General features: G+C 35.6%; 1 protein-coding gene across 1 annotated transcript in view; it reads right to left on the reverse strand.

The window, feature by feature from the left end:
• Window positions 1–300: 300 nt before the first annotated feature.
• The window catches only part of LOC134839783 (uncharacterized), a 79,846-nt gene continuing 59,319 nt past the window's right edge, over window positions 301–20,827 (reverse strand). Inside the window, exons 3-4 of the mRNA XM_063855405.1 lie at window positions 1,136–1,289; window positions 301–360 (exon numbers count right to left, since the gene is read on the reverse strand). Of these exons, the coding sequence (XP_063711475.1) occupies window positions 301–360; window positions 1,136–1,289 (214 nt within the window). The remainder of the gene's footprint in view (window positions 361–1,135; window positions 1,290–20,827) is intronic.

Here is a 20,827-nt window from a genome sequence, read left to right on the forward strand (position 1 = left end):
ATGCGGATTCCGCTTATAATTGACGGATTCAGTTTAAAATATGCCAATTCCACTTACAGCTGCGGATTCCACGACAGCTTAAGTTTACTAAACAAATATATTATTATTTATTTGTGGATTCCACAAACCATTCTGGATCCCGCAAACTTTGTTGCAAATTACGCAAAATTTCTAGTTTTTGGAGCAATTTTGAGCAATACAGTGTTTTAGCTATTCGTCCTTGGAATCCAAAACAGTAAAGAAAATTAGGAAAAATAGCAACAATTCTGTTTTTGGCCTGTTGCGGAATCCGCTTACAATTCACAACTCCACAGCTTGGCCGCGTAATGTGTTCTTCATGCGCCAATTACGACCGGTAATCTGAAGATGCCCAATGTCACTTTCATTGAAGGCCGCTACCTCGATTCCAGCAATAGCAAAGAACGTACTAGTCTAAATTGATTCCCTGCTATGCGTATACTCAGCATGTTGTCTTTAAGCGGCAGTGGGAAAACAAAACTGCCAATCAGCAAATCGAAAAGCTGAACGAGCGAGAAAGATGCAATCATAAGTGAAGTTTCTATTAGTATAGTTATCCACAGAACAGAAAAGGCTCGTCATACAACCAAAATCTTTGCGACAACGCTGATAGCGGGAACCACTGCCAAAATCAGTTTATAGGATTTGATAAGAAAATTACACCGAAAATTACGAATAAGACTCGCACGCAAAACCACATCAAAAAAATAAACTTCTCAACAATTTGCTACGCCGAACGCTTTAAAGCTCAAATATTCTAGATCAGGGGATAAATATACTGAACTATGATCAGGGGCGGATTTAGGACGGGGGCGGACGCCCCCTCCCTCAGGGATTTGACCCCCTGCCGACCGAAAAGGCCCAACCGTTGAACTATATTGAGTTATCCATTTTTGGTGGCGGAACCCTTTGGCGCCAATATATACTAACTTTGAGGGGGCAGTGCGCCGAAAAAATGCGATTTTTGGTCAAAATTTTCCAAAAAGTGCCCAAAAACGCCTTTTTGGGCCTGTTTTTCAAAATTTTTCAACAGTGCAGAAAATTTAGAATCTTCATATTGCAGTGGGGAGCTTAAAAATTTTTTGAAATGTATCTTTTTTTAATTTTGAAGACTTGCCTGAAAGAAATGTTTTACTTTGCAGAAGAGTGCTCCCAGTCCCCACCCGTAGTTAAGAAGGAGGTACATGTTGGCGGGGATGTTGACCAGCATGTGGAGCAGATCAGCAGACGCCAGACTAGCCACCAAAGTGGTCGCTTTACTCTTCCAAATACTAAACAAAGAAAATGAATTTGTCAATCATTTTGGAACAAACAAGAAGAATTTATTGACTTTTTTCACTCTGAACCAGTGGTAGTTCAGCAAGGAATGTTTAGATTGGTGAATTTTGAAGGAGTTGTAAACTTTCTATTGTAATTTCAATCCAACCGCTTTTTTCCATTATTAATTTTTGTCATCATTTTGGAACAAATAAAAAGAAGTGTTTAAGGTCTTAAGTTCAATTATTATTTTCAAACAAAAGGAATTCTCTAAGGTCTACTTACTGCTCATTAGAATATTGAAATAAAAAGACTTGATTAAGGTCTATAATTCGTTTTGAAAATTGGAGCAAAAAGAACTCTCTCGGGTGTAAAATTGATTAAAAAAAAGAAACAAAGAGACGACTTGAAGGTCTTTAGTTCATCAACAAGTTAGGCAAAAAACTATGTTAAGAGTGCTTTTGATATAAGCAAGTTTGTTTTCGATACATGATCATTATAAAGTCTTTAACAGTTTAAAAACATGAAATTAATTAATATTGACGCTGAAAAGATACATAAGTCTTATCATTACTTGCCAGACAGTCCAATGTTATACTCACAATACCTTATAGACAAAATACAACAAGGATAGCCGGTTACTGTGCAAGTAACACAGAATGCTCCGACCACAATCTTAAAGAAATACAAAAATGTTTTCTCAAATAGATGTCGTTTTTTTTCTGCATGTTGTGATTAAACAAATCTGAGCGGAGAAATAGAACTTAGGCATATTTGGGAGTCATAGTAAAATAAGTCAATTGAAAAACAGTTTTTGAGGAAAAATGACAAAAAAACGCGGATAATTGTTTAATTTTTCAAGTTTTTGATTCCCAAAATTGCGCTAAAAAACTCCATAAACTACCTTTACCTGAGAAAAACTAAGCGATCACTGCTTAAATTAAGATTAAACAAACTATTGCAATTAGTAACTATCTTACTAATTAGCTCGCAATTCGACCAAAAATTAAATTTTTCAAAACGTTTTTTCTCCACACTGAAAATTTTAAAATTCAATCGAATCACGATGTGAAGGGCTTTAATATGATATATCACTCAACTTTGTCCAATGATGATTTGTGGTAGCTGATTTTGCGTGGAGAAAAAACTAAAATACACCCAAATCCGAAGTTCCTCCGCATTTTCAAAGGTTGAAACAAAAAAATTTGCCTGCAAAAAATTTGCTTGACCAAAAAAGTGATTTTCCAGCAAAAAAAATTTTGTTTTTATTTTTGGAAAAACTTGCTATCTAGGTGAAAAATGCTTATCATACAATTTTCGTTAGATAAATTTATATGATAAGCTTTTTCTCTTTACACTAAATGCATGGAATTAAAATACTTGCATTTTTCGGCTAGAATTATATGACAAGCCTATTTTGTGTACAGAGATCAAACCGAGAGTTTTCAAACGAACTCACAAAGACCGTCAGAAAAACCACAAACTCAAAAAAAAGCTAAGTCAAAGATATTTTAAAAATTAATTTTGCTGTTAGTGTAGATGTTGAAAAATCATCGCTAATTCGTTGGGTTTTTTTTTTCATTTTGAATCAGTGCTAGTTCAGCAAAGAATGTTTAGATAGATGAATTTTAAAAATTGTAAATTCAATCCAGCCGCATTTTAATCCATTATTAAAAAGCGCTTGGATCGAATTTACAATGGAAGCTAACAACTTCTCCATTCTTCGCGAATTTAAACATTCTGTGCTGAACTTGTACTGATGCAGAGGAAAGAAATCAATGGGTTAGCGATGATTTTTCAATTTCTACCTTAACGGCGAACATCAATTTCAAAATAGCTTTGATTTAGCGAAGAATTCGTGATGAGATCACCAACGGAAGAAAAACTTCAAAGTGATTCGTAGAGCTTGGGTTAGAAGGGTTTCCTTAAGATTCAGATAGTTGTGGGCTCGCGCGCAAAAAAAAAGTACTTTAGTAGAAAATATTTACTAAATGTATTGAACTGCTCATATAACAGAGAAACACTGAGTCGTCGATAAAAAAACGATGATTTATTGCTTACAAAATATGTTTATTTTCAGCGCTAAAACATTGCAAATTTATCGCTGATCCAGTTGAAACCAACAATTAGCAATTGTTCCTGGAAAAAATCCAGTAAATCTAGTTTTGACGAAGCAAAATTCAAAGAATCTATTGTATTGCTTATCGAAATTTCTTATCAAAATTGCTTATCGTAATTGCTTATCGAAAGTACAATGAATTACAAAGTCTTAAAATCATAGCTCTGTAAACTTATATTTTGTCAACACTTGGCATCGTTAAATTGAAAGTTATTTTTGGCTTGTATTGAAAACTATTGCTTTGATCTCAGTTATTCTCTGAGTTTTGTTCTTTAGTAAACGATTCAAAACCTTAGCTCATGTTCAATTGCTGCTGGTGTCACATGAAAACTTTCACGCAAAAAACTTGATTATGGGTTGCAGAAAAGACTTCAAAAAAACTTGAAGCGATAGTCCACAAAAGAACTTCTACAAAATAACCCAGTTTAGAGTGTAAGAGAATAAACGCCCCATCTAAGTTTAAGCTCAAGTTATTGGGTATAACGGACAATTATGTAATATTTAAGTTCACTCAAACCGGTTAAGTAGCAATAAAAAGTTTATATACACAAGAATAGCTGGTTTATGTGTAAGTAGCATATTCTTATACAGTCTTATACCAAAGTCTTATAAACATTTTTTCACAGTATATCAAGTTTTTTTTCCAATTTTTTGAAAACTTGAAAATTTTGATTCCAAAGAGGCGCTAAATTACTCATGGTACCTTAAAGTTACCCAAGTAAAAACTTGGTTTTTCTTAACATTCTAAATTAAGCTATTGTAAGCTCTTAAGCAATTAAAAAAAAACTGCTCGCTCGCTTTATTTGCTCGAAATAAGATGAAAAGTCAAAAATTTTAAACTATTTTTCTATTTTTCAGTTTTTTTGGAATTTTTTAAATGTAGTTTGAATAACGACTAAAAGGGTTTTGATATGATATATCACTCAACTTAGTCTGATGATTACTTGTGGTACCTAATTTTGAGTGGAATTCAAAAAAAATCGAAACACAACCGAAAAAAAAGTTCCTCTACATTTTTCCAATGGTCGGATTGAAAATCAAGACAGAACCGAATACAAAAATCTTTTCATTTTCAATGGTCGGAGCAAAAAATATAACATTGATTATTAATGTGAGATATATCAAGAGACTACAATTTCTTGTATAATTGGATGTAGTTCTTTACAAAAATCTCTAATTTTTGAAACTGATCATAAAAAATATTCGAATAAAAAGTTTTTTGCAGCATATAATATTGCTGTTAATAACAAAACCCTCAAACATTAAATGTCTTGTCACATTTTAGCTCCTCTGAACACAAAATTTTACCTCGAAAAAGAACTTTGTCATCATAGAATTTTGTTATCATAGAATTTTGTCGTCAAACTAAAACATTATACTCAAATGTGGCAAAAAAAAACAACAATACGGCGTCATTAAGAAAACTTAATTGAGATAAATTAAAAAAAAAACTTGAAATGATTTGAAACCCGATAAAATAGTTTTCCTTAGTTCTAGATGCGAAAGCGACTAGGGAGAACATGAAATTTAAGCAACTTAGGTATAAAATTGCAAAGAATTTGAGCAGACAACAGAAATATAATTGATTATATACCTAATTTTATTTTTTTTAAAGTTACACTTTTTTTGCTGTAATAGTCAGATTGGCCATTTTTTGAACGGCCGAACAGGTTGAACTCTTTTTTTCTCTGTCTGTTCTGTCTGCTGTCTGCACTGTGAAAATCTGGGCCATGAAAAAACAGCTCACAAACTATTTCTGATAACATAATTCATTGACCTACTTTTTGAACTCATTTTAACTTCTAACATTGTTTTGAAGTTCCTTAACCTTTTTAACGTCAAAAGCTGTTAAAAATCCAAATAAAAGGAAAAAACCTAAGCCCCCAAAAGCCATCCAAGGTAAATTAATTACTTCTTCCCTTGTCGGCCGCTGTCTGATAATTTGTGATGATTTCATAAAAACTTATTGTGATTGATCATTGATCGACTTTTTTTTCTAACTCATCTTCTTATTAACCGACTGGGATCTGCAGTTTCCCATATCAGCGGCCAAAAGTTTTCCTACCTGTTAATTATTGTAACAAAAAACACGCATTAATCACAACCCTTTTTGCTATCTACAAAACATTCTAGCCCTAACCATAGCGCCTGACCCTAACTGACATCGGTACTGAGGTGGAAAAAAGTTCTTTATTTTCATAAACTGTCCTAAAAATTTCTAACTCTTTCTTTCAAAAGCAGAGATTGTTAAGTAAACATTTTGTAAAGAAATTATTTTAAAATTATGTTGAAGAGCTGGCAAAATAAAAGTTTTTTATTTAGCTACAAGAATCTTACAAGAGAAGCCTGGCCATCGACTATTAGCTTCATATCAAGGGCAACCTTCCTGACAAAAAATGAAACATTGAAAGTTATGGATGCTTAATTGTATTTTACAGACAAGCTTTCGCTTTTCCTAACTTATAATTTATAATAAAAGAAAGAAATTTGCATGTGTGTGTATGGTAGTGGTGTGTGTGTTTGTCTGTGACTGAACTACTTTTTTGAGGAAAATAATCGCACGACCATAAAATTTCACATGTATGTGCTTATGAATGCAACAAGTTCTAAGGACTATTTGGTCTTTTATTTTTTTCCCGACTTCCTTTAAAAAAGGCATCAAAAAGGGAGAAAAGTGTACTTATGTGACTTCTACGTATTGTTTTAATGTTCACATTCAAAAATGTTTAGATTAAAGAGCACGCGTCGTTTTGAACTCATTGATTTACTTCTAATTTCAATTGAAGCTTTATGTAATCAATGTTACTGAAACTTCCACCCAATATGATTTACGAGATGAAGTACCGGGCCACAAATGGGGCGGATCAAGTATTTTCTCGAGGGGGGCGGATTTTCAAAAAAAAATTTAGGTCGACCGAATTGATTTTTCGAGCACGGTTTATTCCCTGTTTTGGCCAATTTTTCTGCGCGGCAGGCAAAATTTTGAAAAAATAGTCCAGAAAAGGCGTTTTAGGCACTTTTTGGAAAACTTTGACCAAAAAAATTGCGTTTTTTCGGCGCGTGCAACCCCCCCCCCCCCCCCTCAAAATTAGTATATATTGGCGCCGAAGGCGCTTTTGGAAAAATTGTAGGGTCGTTCGGCCCAAAATAGATTTCTTAAATAGTACCAAAGGGGGGCCCCTTTGTGTCGGAAGGGGGTCGAATCCCTGAAGAGGAAAGGGCATCCGCCCCCGCCCCCCTTAATCCGCCCTTGGCTCCGATCCATTAACATCTGTCTCTGAATTTCGTCCATGAATATGAGTCGAAAGACTATAACGCAAGATATAACCTTTTTTTGACGCAGAACCATAGAAACACGAAGACAAGTTCGGTCATTGCTCGTTGAAATCGCAAAATGGCAACTTCTCTCTCGCGTGACTGTAGCTGCAACTAAAAATCACAATTGTTTGAACAAAGTAATAAAGAACGGAACATCTCGATTGAATTAAAAAAGACTGCTCGTATCAGGGCAAAGCTCTGAAAGTTCCGACTGCATTTTAATGTCTGTTGAGCAGTAATAGCATGAAAAAATTAAATGTATGAAAAATAAAATGACAAACATTTTTTTTTTCGAAATTTGAGATTGTATGGCGTGTGGGGAGATGATTTTTACAAAAGAAGCACAAATTGAAAAATTTTGCTCCTAGTAACAACTCAATTATGGCATTTAAATTCATTCAACCAATTTGGAACAATTTCTAATACGGGTTAAATCTCCGCTTACGCGATATTAGCGCGAAAGATATCGCGCGTTAATTGTCTTAAATTGGCCAGAATCACAATATTGAAATTCGCATAACTTTACGAAAGATAATCACAGGTGAAATATTTTTTCAAATTTAAGCTCAGGACAAAATTTAAGCTCGGTGAAAAATGGCTAGTTAAAAATTCGAAATTTGTCTGAAGAAAAAAACCCTTCCCGAGCACAAATTTTCCATTACTTTCGTTACGAAAGGCTGAACCGAAAACAATTTTTTGGACAATTACTATCGAGGAAATGTCGCGTTCAGCAAACTGCTATGCCGTTTTAATAATGACCTTTTGATGAATAACAAGACAAACAGAAAAACCAAAACAAACAGCTGGTATTAAGGCAAAAATCCAGAAGTTTCTGACAACCTTTTTATGTTTTCAAGTCGTAAGTCGAAAACGCCATTGAATTTTAACAAGACTGCTCCTATGTCATGGCAAAGCCCTGAACGTTCCGACTATCCCTTTATTTATATCGAATAGTTTTTGTGAAAAGAAAAAGATGAAAAACTATACAGTTTGGACGAAATCAATGTGTAAAATTTTGACCTGTACGAAATTAATATGACCAATTAGCTAGCCTATATTTTTTGGAACGATTTTGTTGAGCCTGATAATTCGCCACGGACAAATGATTCGCGTTACGCTCTCAGCATTATGAATAAACACTTCAAAGCATTTTTCAAACCTCCAGAACTTTACAAAAAGTTATCGGAGTTGAAATACATAGTTATATTGAAACTCAGGAAGTCAATATCTTCAATGGGGTATAGAAAGTTTTTGTTTAAAAAAATTATTTCGATCGCTGAAAATTGACTGAATAAAAAAAACCACAACGAGCACGAATAATCCGTTTTCTTCGAAAGTCGGAATAACAAAAATTTTTTTTGAAATTTCTTCGCATGTCATATGACATTATTTACCGACAATTGTTCAAATAAACCATTATAACGAAATATGGAAAAACCTCAGAATTACTTAACTTAATAACAGTTAGAAACGTGGAACTCCGAAAGAAGTTTCCAGCTAGCTAGTTAACGCCGTGAAGCGCGCTCATTGACATCCTTAAAATGTCGGCTGTAATCTCTCTTGTGTAATCTTTTTTATATTTTATTCTGTTTTTTGTAATCTTTTACGACAGCTAATCCTTAAAATGGCCATTTTTTTTTCAATTTTTCGGCCCACTAGCAATTTTTAATCAGGAATTTATTACCGCAAACGCTACTATTGCAATACAAAAAAATTTGCTGTTAGAAAATTTAGCTAAGACGGGTAGCTGGTTGGATGTAACATACAATCAATGATTGAAGTAAAGAAAGAAAAATTTACGAGATTAAGTTATCTGGACTATAAGCCACACCGAGCACAAATGTTATTTCTCCGAGCTCAAAAAATAAGGACTGCTCCTTGTAGGACAACTCGTGAAAATTTTGCCCGTTTTATGAAAAGACCAAATTTTGTTTGAAGCATTAAAATAAGAAAGAAAAAAACGGATAATTTCGTCATTTTTATTTTTAAAATCTTAATGAGTTATGTATGAAGTACTGTACTCATAGAGTACTTTCAGATAGCGCACACCGTCTGCGCGTCACGCTATCTTATTTTCGGTTGGATAGATTCGTGCAACTTCTTAGTCTAATACCAATCTTATTCTTACTCTTATATCTCCTATTCTCAATAGATCTAGTGTACACTGGTTTGCGCGAGTTAGTTCCAGAATGAGAACAACTGTATTCTAAGTTTAATTCAAATTGTTCTGGTGTTGAAACTACAAAGAGTTTCAACACTTTACAATTAAATAGGTTGTTAGTTTGATGGAGTATGATTGGTTAGTATTTTATATTTTATAGAGATAAAATATCATAATAATAACCAATGACAAATACTAGTTTAGATCTGGTTCCACCCATCCGGGGTTTAGAGAGTTTCAGTTTTTCAATATTCTTATTGTAGTGGAGGATGGATGATGGTATTCTTTTTGAGAATTTGCGAGCATATTCTTTTTCCGATTAGGAAGAAGGATCGGTATCAGTTGCTCCAGGAAGCTGGAATCCTAGATAAGGAATTGTTCTTAAACAATGGTTGTTGATCACGATCGTTTCGGGAGATCGTATCATTATTTGTGTTTGGTTGTGATGAGTGTTGGTCTTGTTGATAGGAACATTGCTATTCTCAATCTCGTCTGGGAACGGCAGGTAGTTCGACTTTGGATGCAGTGCCTGGTGACTTGGATCAGTACATATACTTGAACATCGAGATGGCCATTGTTCTGTTGCAATGGATTACCTTTTCTGCGTTGCCAAGTCGTACTCTAAATCCATTGAGTGTAGTAATTGTAGGCAGCATGTCGAGTGGGTTTTGCCATTCCGTAGTTGGAGTGTGATTGGGTTCCTTGCAGCTCGTCTTTGGGCTATATGTAATCTATATACCGCATTATATCATATACATATACAAATCTTTGTTTGTCTTATTTTTTAGTCATGATCTTGTATTAGTTTTTATCGCAAAAGCGTTACTATTTAGTTCGGTTATTTTTAAGAGCTACTCACACTTGAGTAGCTACCGTCAAAAATAGTGTCGTGGATGTCACAAAGCGTGGATGTAGCACGGTGGGTGAGGCCGGTGTTATAGAGCATGCTGAGGACGTCCTCTTCTCGTGGGTAAGGCCAAAAGTGAGGGTATAATTTCATGCTCTCCTTTTGGAGGGTCCTGGGTTAGTTCAACCTTTCGTGCTAATTTTCATACTAGTGTTTTCTTTTGTTGTCTTAGTTTTGTCTTTTTCTCAAAAATCAAATTGTTTATTTTGTGTTTGTTTTTCGATTTTTTGGTGTTTTGTTCTTTTGTGTTCAGACTTGAAAATAGTCATCAAAAGAATAAATTATCTAGTTTTAAGCTGGTGTTGATCCAGTTTGTGTACCGTGGGTTTTCTTTTCTCAGTCATGCTGTTAGGAAGTGGTTTAGGGTGTTTGGGAAGCTTGCGTTTGTGGGTTTTTATATAATTCCTTTCCAACCGGGTTAAAGGAAAGTTTGAAACGTGTTAAAGCTTGTTAGAGTTGTTATCAGTGAAAGTTGAAACTTGAATTATTTATTTTAAACAATTCTTTGTGAGCGAGCAGTGCAAATTTGGATTGAATTTGTGGGCGAGAGAATATAAAGAAGCGTCTTGGAAAATGTTAGTACTGCTTTCTGCAATTTATGAACAATTTTTATTAATTTACTATTTTAAAATTATGAATTTTACTGCTTGATTTGGCGGGTTGAAATTATTAATTTATTGTCAATTGTATGAATATTTAAAGCTGGAAAAATGTATATATTAATTTAATGCTTTGTACGGGATAATTTTATTGCTTCAATTATTGGATAGGTTAATAGAATTTAATGACTTGATAAAAAGTTTCTGTTTTTTGTTTTGCTTTTTGTTTTGTAAATGATTGATGATTGTGCCTATGAAGAAAAAGAGAAAACATTGATTAAGAATGGTAAGTGTTGAAATCATTAGTAAAACATTGAATTCCTAATCATCGGTGAAGAAGCCATGGGGAAAAACATCGTGGATGATATCAGATGAGGTTAGTAGTTTAGCTATCAAACGAAAGATGTGTTTAGTTTGCAGAAGTGGCCGAAGCAATCCGAGTTCTTCAATGATGTTGTGCTTTTCAGTGTTAGGTGATTGTTCATACGGTGTATTTTGAATAAGGTTATATAATTTGTGATTGTAGCGAGTGTTATATATGAATTCTAGCATTGGGACTTCAATGGCTGAAGGAATTCTTGAGGGACAATTAGTGGGCGGGAGTCGTCCACAATGAGGAGTTTGGTTAGGGGACAGAAAATATACATCTGGGTGATGGGATCGTAATTTCGGAGGGTGCATTGTAAAATCGTGTCTTTAATACAATAGGTGAAGTTAAGAAAAAATGGTGATGTTTAATTAGATTTAAAGTATTGATATCTATGGTGAGGTTGTCGTGCTGGTGTATTGAGAGTGTAATGGTGTTGAATGAATTTGTAATAAGTGTATGTGTGTGTATGTTTAGTTCGTAATATGACTTCGTGTGAACAGTGCAAATCACGTTCTTTGGGTGTGAGCAAATAAAACGTTAGTGAAAAGTGGTTAAATTTGTTAAAGTATGAATAATCAGCATGAATATTACGTAGTGCTGAGGAGATGAAGTTGTCGTATTTTTTATTTAAGATGTTGAGAGTGAAGGTATATGAGGTCTTGATGAAAAATTTTTCAGTTAGTTGGGGGATAGCAAATGGGTCGTTGTTTAGAAAAATGTCTTCATTTGGTCGTATGATGTTATGATTGTAATAATCGATGGCGTAATCATTAGCTTTGGGTGCAGTGAATTTGGTTAGTGTTTGTCTGTATCCTATTTGCTTAAATTTTGTTGGGTTTAGTGCTGTTGTTAGAAGATAGAGTTGGGTGCTGCATACTTCATTATCATAAACGGTGTTATATATAGTTTATGATAGTGGATTAGTAAAGTGTTAATTCGATGTCCATGAAAGTGTAGTGTATAATACATAATCGTTTACTTAATTGGGTTTTTCATCATTGGGGTCTGAATGGAAGTATGTGTATTGTGGGAAAAAGGTAGACATATTTGCAGAAATTCTTTTGTGTTAGTGTGAAGTGGATGATTGACAAATGTGGTGGATGTTCCTGGGTTAGATGGGAATGGAGAATTATGGAATTTTTTTTAATTGTTCGGTAAGTGCGGATGGTACTAGAGGATGGGGTTGATGAGGAAATCGGGTTTTGGAATGTGTATAATTTGAAGAGGGAGTTGGGGTTGATGGGTTAGATGATGTTAAAGATCATGAGAGTTGGTGAATAGTTAGTGTTTGAGGGTGTTGTAGTTGTTGTTGTAGTGTTATGAAAATATCAAGTTCATGTGATATTGTGTGTGATCTTGGTCGTTGTTATCGGATGGCTCGCTGGTTAGAGGGGAATATATGGGTGTAACTTATGAAATGGGAGAGGAAGGGGAAGGGGGTTCAATTTTGACTTGGGAATGGATAGCTTGAAAGGGAGGTTGGGAAAATGTAGATGGACTGGGTTCGGAGTTGGCAATTTCTTCGGGTGTTTCGATATCGGAGTTGTTGGATTGGCAAATATTGTTATATACTGTTTTAGACAAAAGAGTTGATTCAAAAAAGCAAAAGCTTCTATCTCAATTAATAATGCCACAAATTCCTTTTTATTGGGGAGCACAAACCAAAAAAATCAAACAGCACCCATAAAAAATCACTAACTGCTTACATTCTGAAGCAAAAACATTTTCAAATTTACCAAGTATTATTAACAAGAAAATTACACAAGAAAATTTAAAAAATGCAAGCAAAAACGATATTTTTATGAAAAATGTGGACGAGCATTTTTTATTTGCTTTCATGGTTTTGAAAATGAGCTGTAACTAACTTACTGGTCTTCAAAGTAGCAGTGACATTCAAATTAATTTTTTCATTTAAATTTTCATTTAAAAAATTCGAAAAAATTTACATAAAATGATGTTTTTTGTATTGTTTCTTGTATATTTGCGTGAAAACACACGTACTGTAACAATTTTGTATAAAATGTTTCAAAAATATGCAGGCAAAAATTCAAAGTTGAATGGTCAAAAGTAGGACTTTCAGAGAAAAAGAACTGAAAAAAAGGTTGCGTATTAATGTGACTTCTTTCGCTTAACCAAAAAACTTCGTGTTGTTAACTAATGCGGCTAAAAATCGTGTTAAAATAAAAATACGAATAATCAGCGGCATAACCATCACAAGATTGCTCATACTTTCTTCTCAAAATTTTTTTTAATTGATGATAATTTTTTTTTAAAATTTGGAGAACAAAAATAACACCCAGCACATCAAAATCAAAAATCATCAAATGTCCGTGAAAAATCGAAGTCAATAGCCATCAAAAAAAAACTTTTTGAAATTTTTTCAACAACATGGATATCAAAAAATTGTATGAAAAGAGTCTTTGAAAATATGAATTTTGTTTATATGGTATTTTTGCACCAATCGGTTTCCTGTGCGCACTGTTTTTGAAACCAGGTTAGATGTTCTAGTTAACGAGGCAAATGAAAGCCAAAGTTCCATGAAAATTGTCTGTGACAATTTTGAATTAGTTTCCGTCATCATTTTAATCATTCCCATTTTATTATTGAAAAATTAAGACGCGACGAGACAAGATCCTGCGTCCCTTTTGAAGCCCAAACTGAACGGTTGGCTAGACCAGATACGCTCAAAAGTGGGCTTGAGAACAAGCGGTTTGAACATTTGTTGAGCGTTTTTTTTTTATAAAATGTTGAAGGTATTTTATGTTTCCTTTTCACAAAACTAATTCAAAATGGGCCACAAACTGGACATAATGAATAGCACAAAGAGCACCACTAAATGTATCACTATAATTTGTTGAACCTAACAGACCCCGGAGCCCAAGTTTCTGCGATTCAGTAAGTAAGCTGAGCTCAAGCATCCCCTCAAATGGCTTTTAAAATGTCAACTAATTCTATCTATGGCAGCTTGTCTTGAAAAGAAAATGAATATTAAAGAAAGAAAGGCCGTGAAATTGATTGAGCACCTTCATAATGGTTAGAAAAAAGGCTTGACATCCGTACAAACAAATGTTTATCATATACTTGGGTACGCATATCACAATAACTTGAAAAAAATTATAATCATAACCAATTATAATTGATTATAAGTTTTCCGAAAATCTATTATAATCTCTTATATTCTCTTATAATAGATTATAATTCTTTTTTTTGTCAAAAATCTCTAAAAGTGAGATGTCATGTAACTCTTTGGTTCACCTGAAAACCACGAAACAAAAGTTTCATAGAGATACCTTCATATTAGTTGAAAGAATCCTAGTAGGTGAAATATAATTCTTCTTTATAAAATATGAAATTAAAGCAGTATGCTGATGTCTTGGTGGTCAAAAAATTTAAAATATGCATCATAAAACAACTATAATCAAGAAGCAATTTTAAAAAAAAACTTTCTAAGTTTGAATTTATTTGAAAACTGTGAGAGCAATTTTTCCCCTTTCTCACAAAAACCAACGTCTACGGTTTTTCTTGAAAACAAATAAATTAGAAATTCGGATAAAAATAATTGATTATAATCGATTATAATATATTACAATTGATTATATTTGATTTCGAAAAGAGAAGTTATAATCGATTATTAATTCATTAAAATCAATTTTTTCTCAATTTTTGTAAGATTGATAGTAAAATCATATTATAATTAATTATTAACGCTTGAAACTGAAAGCGTGCAAGTTTTTATCAAAAAGGCCGCTCAAATTAGATCGGAAAGCCGATCAAAGTGAATTTTTTGGTCCTGCTTTCAAGAACAGTGACAAAATTTTTGCGATCGGAAAGGTTTTTCTAAGGACAATTGTTGACGATTTAACCAAAAAGTCATATATGACCGAACACTAATTTTGCCTTGAGATCTAACTTAAAAAAATCTCTCGAGCAAGACGTTTCAAACCTAATCAGAAAGGCTAGCTGTATATATCATAGTGGTCGTCATTCACTCGAAGCAGCTCATATGAAAGTGCGATATATTTCGTTTCATTATTTGGAAGATCTGCTTTCAGCAAACTCGACAAGCAAGGAAGCAAGGAGACTGAAAAGATCCTCTTCAAGAATTCTTCGGTTTTCAGTTTTTTTTTGATATCCAAATGCGTTGTTTTCATAGAAAAACCAATGAATAATATTATAAGTATTTGCTCTAATTCTCAAAGTTCATTGGCTGACGGATATTGGGTGACTCTTTAGCTCGGACAATGAACTTTTAGCTGACCAATGGCTCTGTTGTAAATTAAAAACAAGAGAAAACAAATGCTTATCATTGCTCCCGCCAATTTTTTGTTCCGACTTTTGTAACGAAAAACACGGAACATTTGTGCTCGGGATTAAATATATTTCGCGCTATTAACGCGTAAGCGGAGATTTAATCCGTTTTAGAAATCAGTCCAAATTGGTTGAAGGAAGCTTATATGCCATAATTGATTAGTTACTAGGAGCAAAAATTATCACTTTGTACTTTATATGGCGTGTGGGGCGATGATTTTCACAAAAATCCGATATTAAAAAAATTTTCTTTATATATTTTTACATTTAATTTTTCCTGTCATTACTGCCCCATAGACATTAAACGGTAGTCGGAACATTCAGGGCCTCGCCCTGATACGAGCAGTCTTGTTGACTCTTATGATCCAGAATTGCTATTTTTGTGAGTGTCTATGGCATTAAAACCATTCAGAAATCGGCAAAGGTGATTCTGATGAGCTCAGAAATGAGTGTTTTCAACCAAAACTGTCCAGATAATCACCTTTTGTTTCAGACAGTCAGTAATTTCTAATTTCACGCTGAATGGTTGTTCCTGTAAATAAAATCTAATTTTCGAAGATAGCTTCGGTTGTCAGTGTTCAGTTTCAAAAACTCAGGACTATCGTGCTATTTGGCATCCAATTTGTCCAGCGTCAACAGTTTTCTACTTCTGCCATCATGTCGTTTTTAATTGCATGATTTTGTCCTCTCTCTTTCTACTTCTGGGATGGTTTCAAGAGTAATTTTCTAGACCTTGGACAAAAGTCTCCGGAATTTCGGAAAATGTCCACGACGATAAAAAACTTGTTTCAAATTACTTGCTGTTACCCTGTAATACTGAACTGTCTGATTGCTTCAATCACGTCTCAAAAGTTTCTTATGTTCTCAGTGTCTTCTTAAGGTCTGATTGGTTAGGCTTGTTCTCCGACTGGGGAGTAATGTCCTTCGAACTGGATTTCCTCAAGTCTTTTGTTGTCTGATTTTTGATCTGGATCCCGTGAATTTCTCACTGTTTGCTGCACTGTTGGGACTGATCACAAGCGTGTTTACAGACTGGGCCGCACAACGCTGGAAAGGGCTGGCATGTCCATTGAGTCTTCAGCAATTAGCAATCCAGTATCAAGCAACTCCATCTCCAATCTGTCCAATCGTTCTTGAAAAACGCGTTTCAGCCAAGCTGCCCTTCTAATCTGTGAAATGGGATGCCACCGGTTAACTACCAAACCTGTAACTTTTGAATAAATTTTTTTTTTTTGGTTTTTCCACTGCAAACGTTCAAGAACAGCAATTTTGGTTGTGCGATTGAAGTAAAGAGAATCTATTGTCGCTTCTAAATGTCGACTTATTTGTCCGGAGGGTTACTTGAGGCTTCGCTGACCTTCTGTACTAGATGATGTTGAAGGATTCGTGACTAGTAGACAAGCCAACAAGGCACTCTGATTGCTGATAACAAAAGTTATTTGGTCGAATAGTGATTTCGGTCTGTTTTCTGGCTCTGTCAAACTGTTTATCGTTCATGAAATCTTAATTTTTTATCTAAAATTGTCAAGAATCAATCAAAATTGTTCAGTGATTTCGCTTGCAAACTGCTACTCAAAGAGGAAACTACTGGAAAACCCAAAAGGATTTTGTAGGTCTGCCTTAACATTTAGAGTCGGTAGACAAGAAAACTTACTTTTGCTAGCACAAACAACTGAGTTTTAGCTTGCTAGATTTAATAATATGGTTCATGTTGGTTTCGATAGCTCGGAAAAATGTTTTCCTGGATTTTCAAAACTGTTTGATAACTATTGATTGACCCCATGTGGTTGCCCAGGCGGAAAAGCTTAAAGTAAAATCATTTTTTAACTTGTAATTTTATTGCACATTTGATCGAATGATAATTTTGCTTTTTCATTCTCTAATAATTGTCGTTCAGAATAATTTACGAAATAGTTTAGTGTTTTCGTGGATAGTTGTGATAACTATTGGATTTACTCAAGTAATTGTAAAACAGAATAAGTAAAACGTTTTAATTTAGACTGCTAACTTTGTCTTAATTTAGATCTGAGATCATGCTTGTCTTTTCATGTCTCTATCTCAACAGCAATGTCCTAAATGACTATTGCGCTTGGCCTGCATGAACGGCCTTGAATAGTAATAACAATACATAACAGAATAATTAATAGCACTATTCTCAGAGGTTACTGTGGCAGCAGTACTACACGGTACCACATTCCCCTGACAACAACAAAATTTTATATAATACTTTATGAAATTTTATAAATAATACGAGTTGTTCAAAGTTTACAGAAAATTGTTCTCCTTTTCCTTAGTCTTTTGTTATTTTCTTTAAAACTTCTTCTTTGTTTCTTGCGACGTTCCATGATCCCGCCTCGTCCAGTGACGTAGCACCAAACTTTCTCTTGAAAAGGTGTCTCTCTAGCCTGTCAAACGTGTTAGTTTCCGACGCTTCCTTGGTGTTTATGTTCAACTTCGCTAGTCGCAATCTGTAGGCCTCAAGTGCTGCCAGGTTCAACTCGGTGACATCGTCCTCACAACCAATCAGTTTTATCGAGTGTGATACGGGACTGCCATACCTCTTCGGTCCCTGGTTTTTAGTTTGTCTATTACTCCGTCTGACTGTCGTGGTGTCTTCCTCCTTATCGGATTCGTCCGCAAATCCTGGTGTGGAATAATCTACTGGGTCCATTTGTCGTGACATTAGTTTCTCAGCTTCTTTTTGGACTCCGCGAGTCAACACTTGATTTGTTACATCTTCCCATTCTTGAGATGTCATGTTATTGTTTTGAAATGTGTCCAGAATTTCTTTTTCACTTGTCTGTTTTGTGATCTTCTTGGTAGTAGGAGCTTCCTTTGGTGTCGACGACGGTATGTATACTGCCTCGTTACTCGTATCACGTTGTTTAGTAACTGTTTTGGCAGCTTTCGTCGTTCCTGATTCTTGTGTTTTGCCCCTTGTCGGTTTTTTGTTCTGGACTATCGGTCCTGCTCTGTTCGGTTTTTCCCGTTTACCTCCTAAGTTAAGGCCTCCCCCGGTTCTTGTGTCTCTTGATGTGACTACGCTCGGTGAGTTTTGGAACTTTTCTTTTAGCTGACTATCTTCTAGATTTTCGTCTTGCAGCCCCCGGTCTTTCGCGTCATGTTCTTCGGCAGAATCGCTGTCTTCCTGTACTGGGAGTGTTCCTGTTTTTTGTTGTTTACTTCTCGGTTCCTCTCCGGTTGGGCTCCTTTTCTTCTCTGCACTATAGGCTTTGGGCTGTGTGGACAGTTTAGATCGCGCAATGTCGCTTTTTCTATATACTGCACCCGCAGCCGTTTTGATGGTCGATGGTGTCGCTGATACTATCTTGGATTTTAAGGGTATTGTCAGGGCCTTCCCGCTCTTCCTTTGTTCGTGTTTCCGAAGGAAACTTCCAGACAAATCCTCCTTTGATTTGGTTTGTTTGTCTTCAATGAATCCACGTTCCCATGAGTATAGAAGTTCTTTCCTCAGTTCGGGATTTATCGTACTGGTTTCATCTACGACCCGGCGTAATTCGCTGTCTGAGAGGTCCCGTCTGGTGGCATTCCACTTAGCGTTTGCCTCTAGAAGTTGTTTGAGTTCTTTAGCTCTGGCCCTCTCTTTTGCAATCGCCGTGTCGTGTCGAAACAAAGGGCTTATATCCCTGCTATTTCGTCCTTTGCGAATGATTTTAACATTCTCCCTCGACTGATCTATTCGCCTTTTCAGCTGTGATGCTGTTAGTGCCGCTCTCTCCAAGTGTTCTTTATCTAAACGATCAGAATCCATCAAAAATTTATCCCTTACAATCTTAAATTCCGTTTTCGGTAATCGGCCAAAGTGTGCTTCGAACGGGGACACTTTTATTGATTTCTGTTTATTCCATCTTAGGTCCCTAATTATTGTACTCAAACATAATTTAATCGATTGTACTTTCTCGTCGAGTAGCATTACCCCCAATCTTCTTTTAATGGTTTGTATTGTTCGTTCGACCAAGCCGCATCCTCGGTGATCCCCGACTGGACAGAATTTTTGTTCGATGTTATTTTCGGTGCAAAATTTTTTCATAGCTTTCCATTTGAACCCCGAAAATTGGTCCGTTTTAATTGATTCCGGTATTCCATGAGTGTCTATGTAAGTACGGAGAAATTTTATTGTTGATTTTCCCCCTGTAGATTTCGTTACTTTGACTGATGGAAATTTTGAGTATCTATCAATAGCGACTAATAAGTATATCTTCTTCCCCTTATGATCTTCAAGTGGGCCCGCATAACCTAATTGTAGTTCTTGAGCTGGCTGTGACAACAGTGGGAGTGGTTTAGTCGAATTTTTGGGAATTAAGTATTTAGCGTTCTTACCATAACGAGTACAGCTTCTACACTCTTCGGCCATATTGACTATGTCTTTATGCATATGCGGCCACCACAGGTAGTTTGAGACCTCCAACATTGCTTCCTGTCCAGGATGACCTTGATGAAGTCGTCGGAGCACTGCTTGTCTCAACTTTTCGGGCACGGCCAAACGATTGTCTACTAGAAGGCAATCGTCTACCACCGACATCTGGTGCCACAGAGGATTTGTGTAGGGTCCCATGAGCTCGAAACCATGTCTGTCATTTCGTTCCACTACTCTTCTTAGCCGGTCCATCCAGGTATCTTCCGACACTAGTTCTGCGAGAAGACTTTTGTCAAATAATTTGACGAGTGAAAGTGGGTTATCTGACTCCATTAACTGTTCCCCCCGTTTGTACTCAGATTTTCGTGAATTGTGTCTTGTTTTTTGTGGTGTGATTACACAAGTCTCCGTTCCTGAACTGTAATCCCGGTCGTCACTATCCAGAGTTAAATCGACTTCGACGATTTGTCCCACTTCTGCTTCGTCTCCGGAAGTGGACAGACCTGGTGATTTCGGGTTTTGTATCCCCGAGGTAGCCTCTAACTCCATTGCTACAAATGGGGGTTCTGTACTCCTTCCTGAGCCCACCAGTTCCCAGAATGAGACTATTTTTGATTGAGCTGTTGAAACAGTTGAGGTCGATGGTCCTCTTTTTCCTGGGCTGACTGCTTGAGCAGTTGACGTTGATTGTCCACTTTGGGTGTTTGGCAAATACCACCTCGCCTGTGTTGTTTGTTCCAAGTCCGAATCCTCTGATTCTGATATGTGTGGTCGTATCATCCTAGTCCTGTGAAACGTTGTTGTCACTTCTTCTCTCAAGGTATTGTTGTTATTTCTCTCCTGGATCCTGACATTCTTTTTCTCTTTTCCGCTATTTTTCAATTCGTCTGATTGCATTTTTCTCGATTTCTGATTTAAGAATTTGCTGGTTTTTTCTAATGACTGAACCGACTGTATCCGCTGACGATTTTGAGATATACTGATTTCTGGATTTTTGCGCTTTTCTCGTTGAAACGAACGCGAATCTTCATTTCTTTCGTTCCGGTCGTGCTTTGTCCATTTTGGACCGTTTTGGTTGCTATAGCAACGGGTAGATGACGTGTTCTTAATCGACATATTTTGATCAATTCTAGAATATTCTAGAACGTTTTCGTTCCGGTCGAGCCTATCCTGATCATTTATCCGACTGTTTAAACAGTCGAGAGCTTTATGGAAACTTTCGATTGATGTAACTACGAATTTTTCATCCAATACTGACTCCGGCCAGGGTTCCCCCTTTGGATTTCGAGAAAGATAATCTACTATACCCATATCTTTTCCTGGTAAATGAACAACCTTAAATTGGTAAGGTAATAGTCTGTCTACCCATCTAGTTAATCTAGATTGGTACGT

This window comes from Symsagittifera roscoffensis, chromosome 2 (genome assembly GCF_963678635.1).
Source record: "Symsagittifera roscoffensis chromosome 2, txSymRosc1.1, whole genome shotgun sequence".
NCBI lineage: Eukaryota > Metazoa > Xenacoelomorpha > Acoela > Convolutidae > Symsagittifera > Symsagittifera roscoffensis.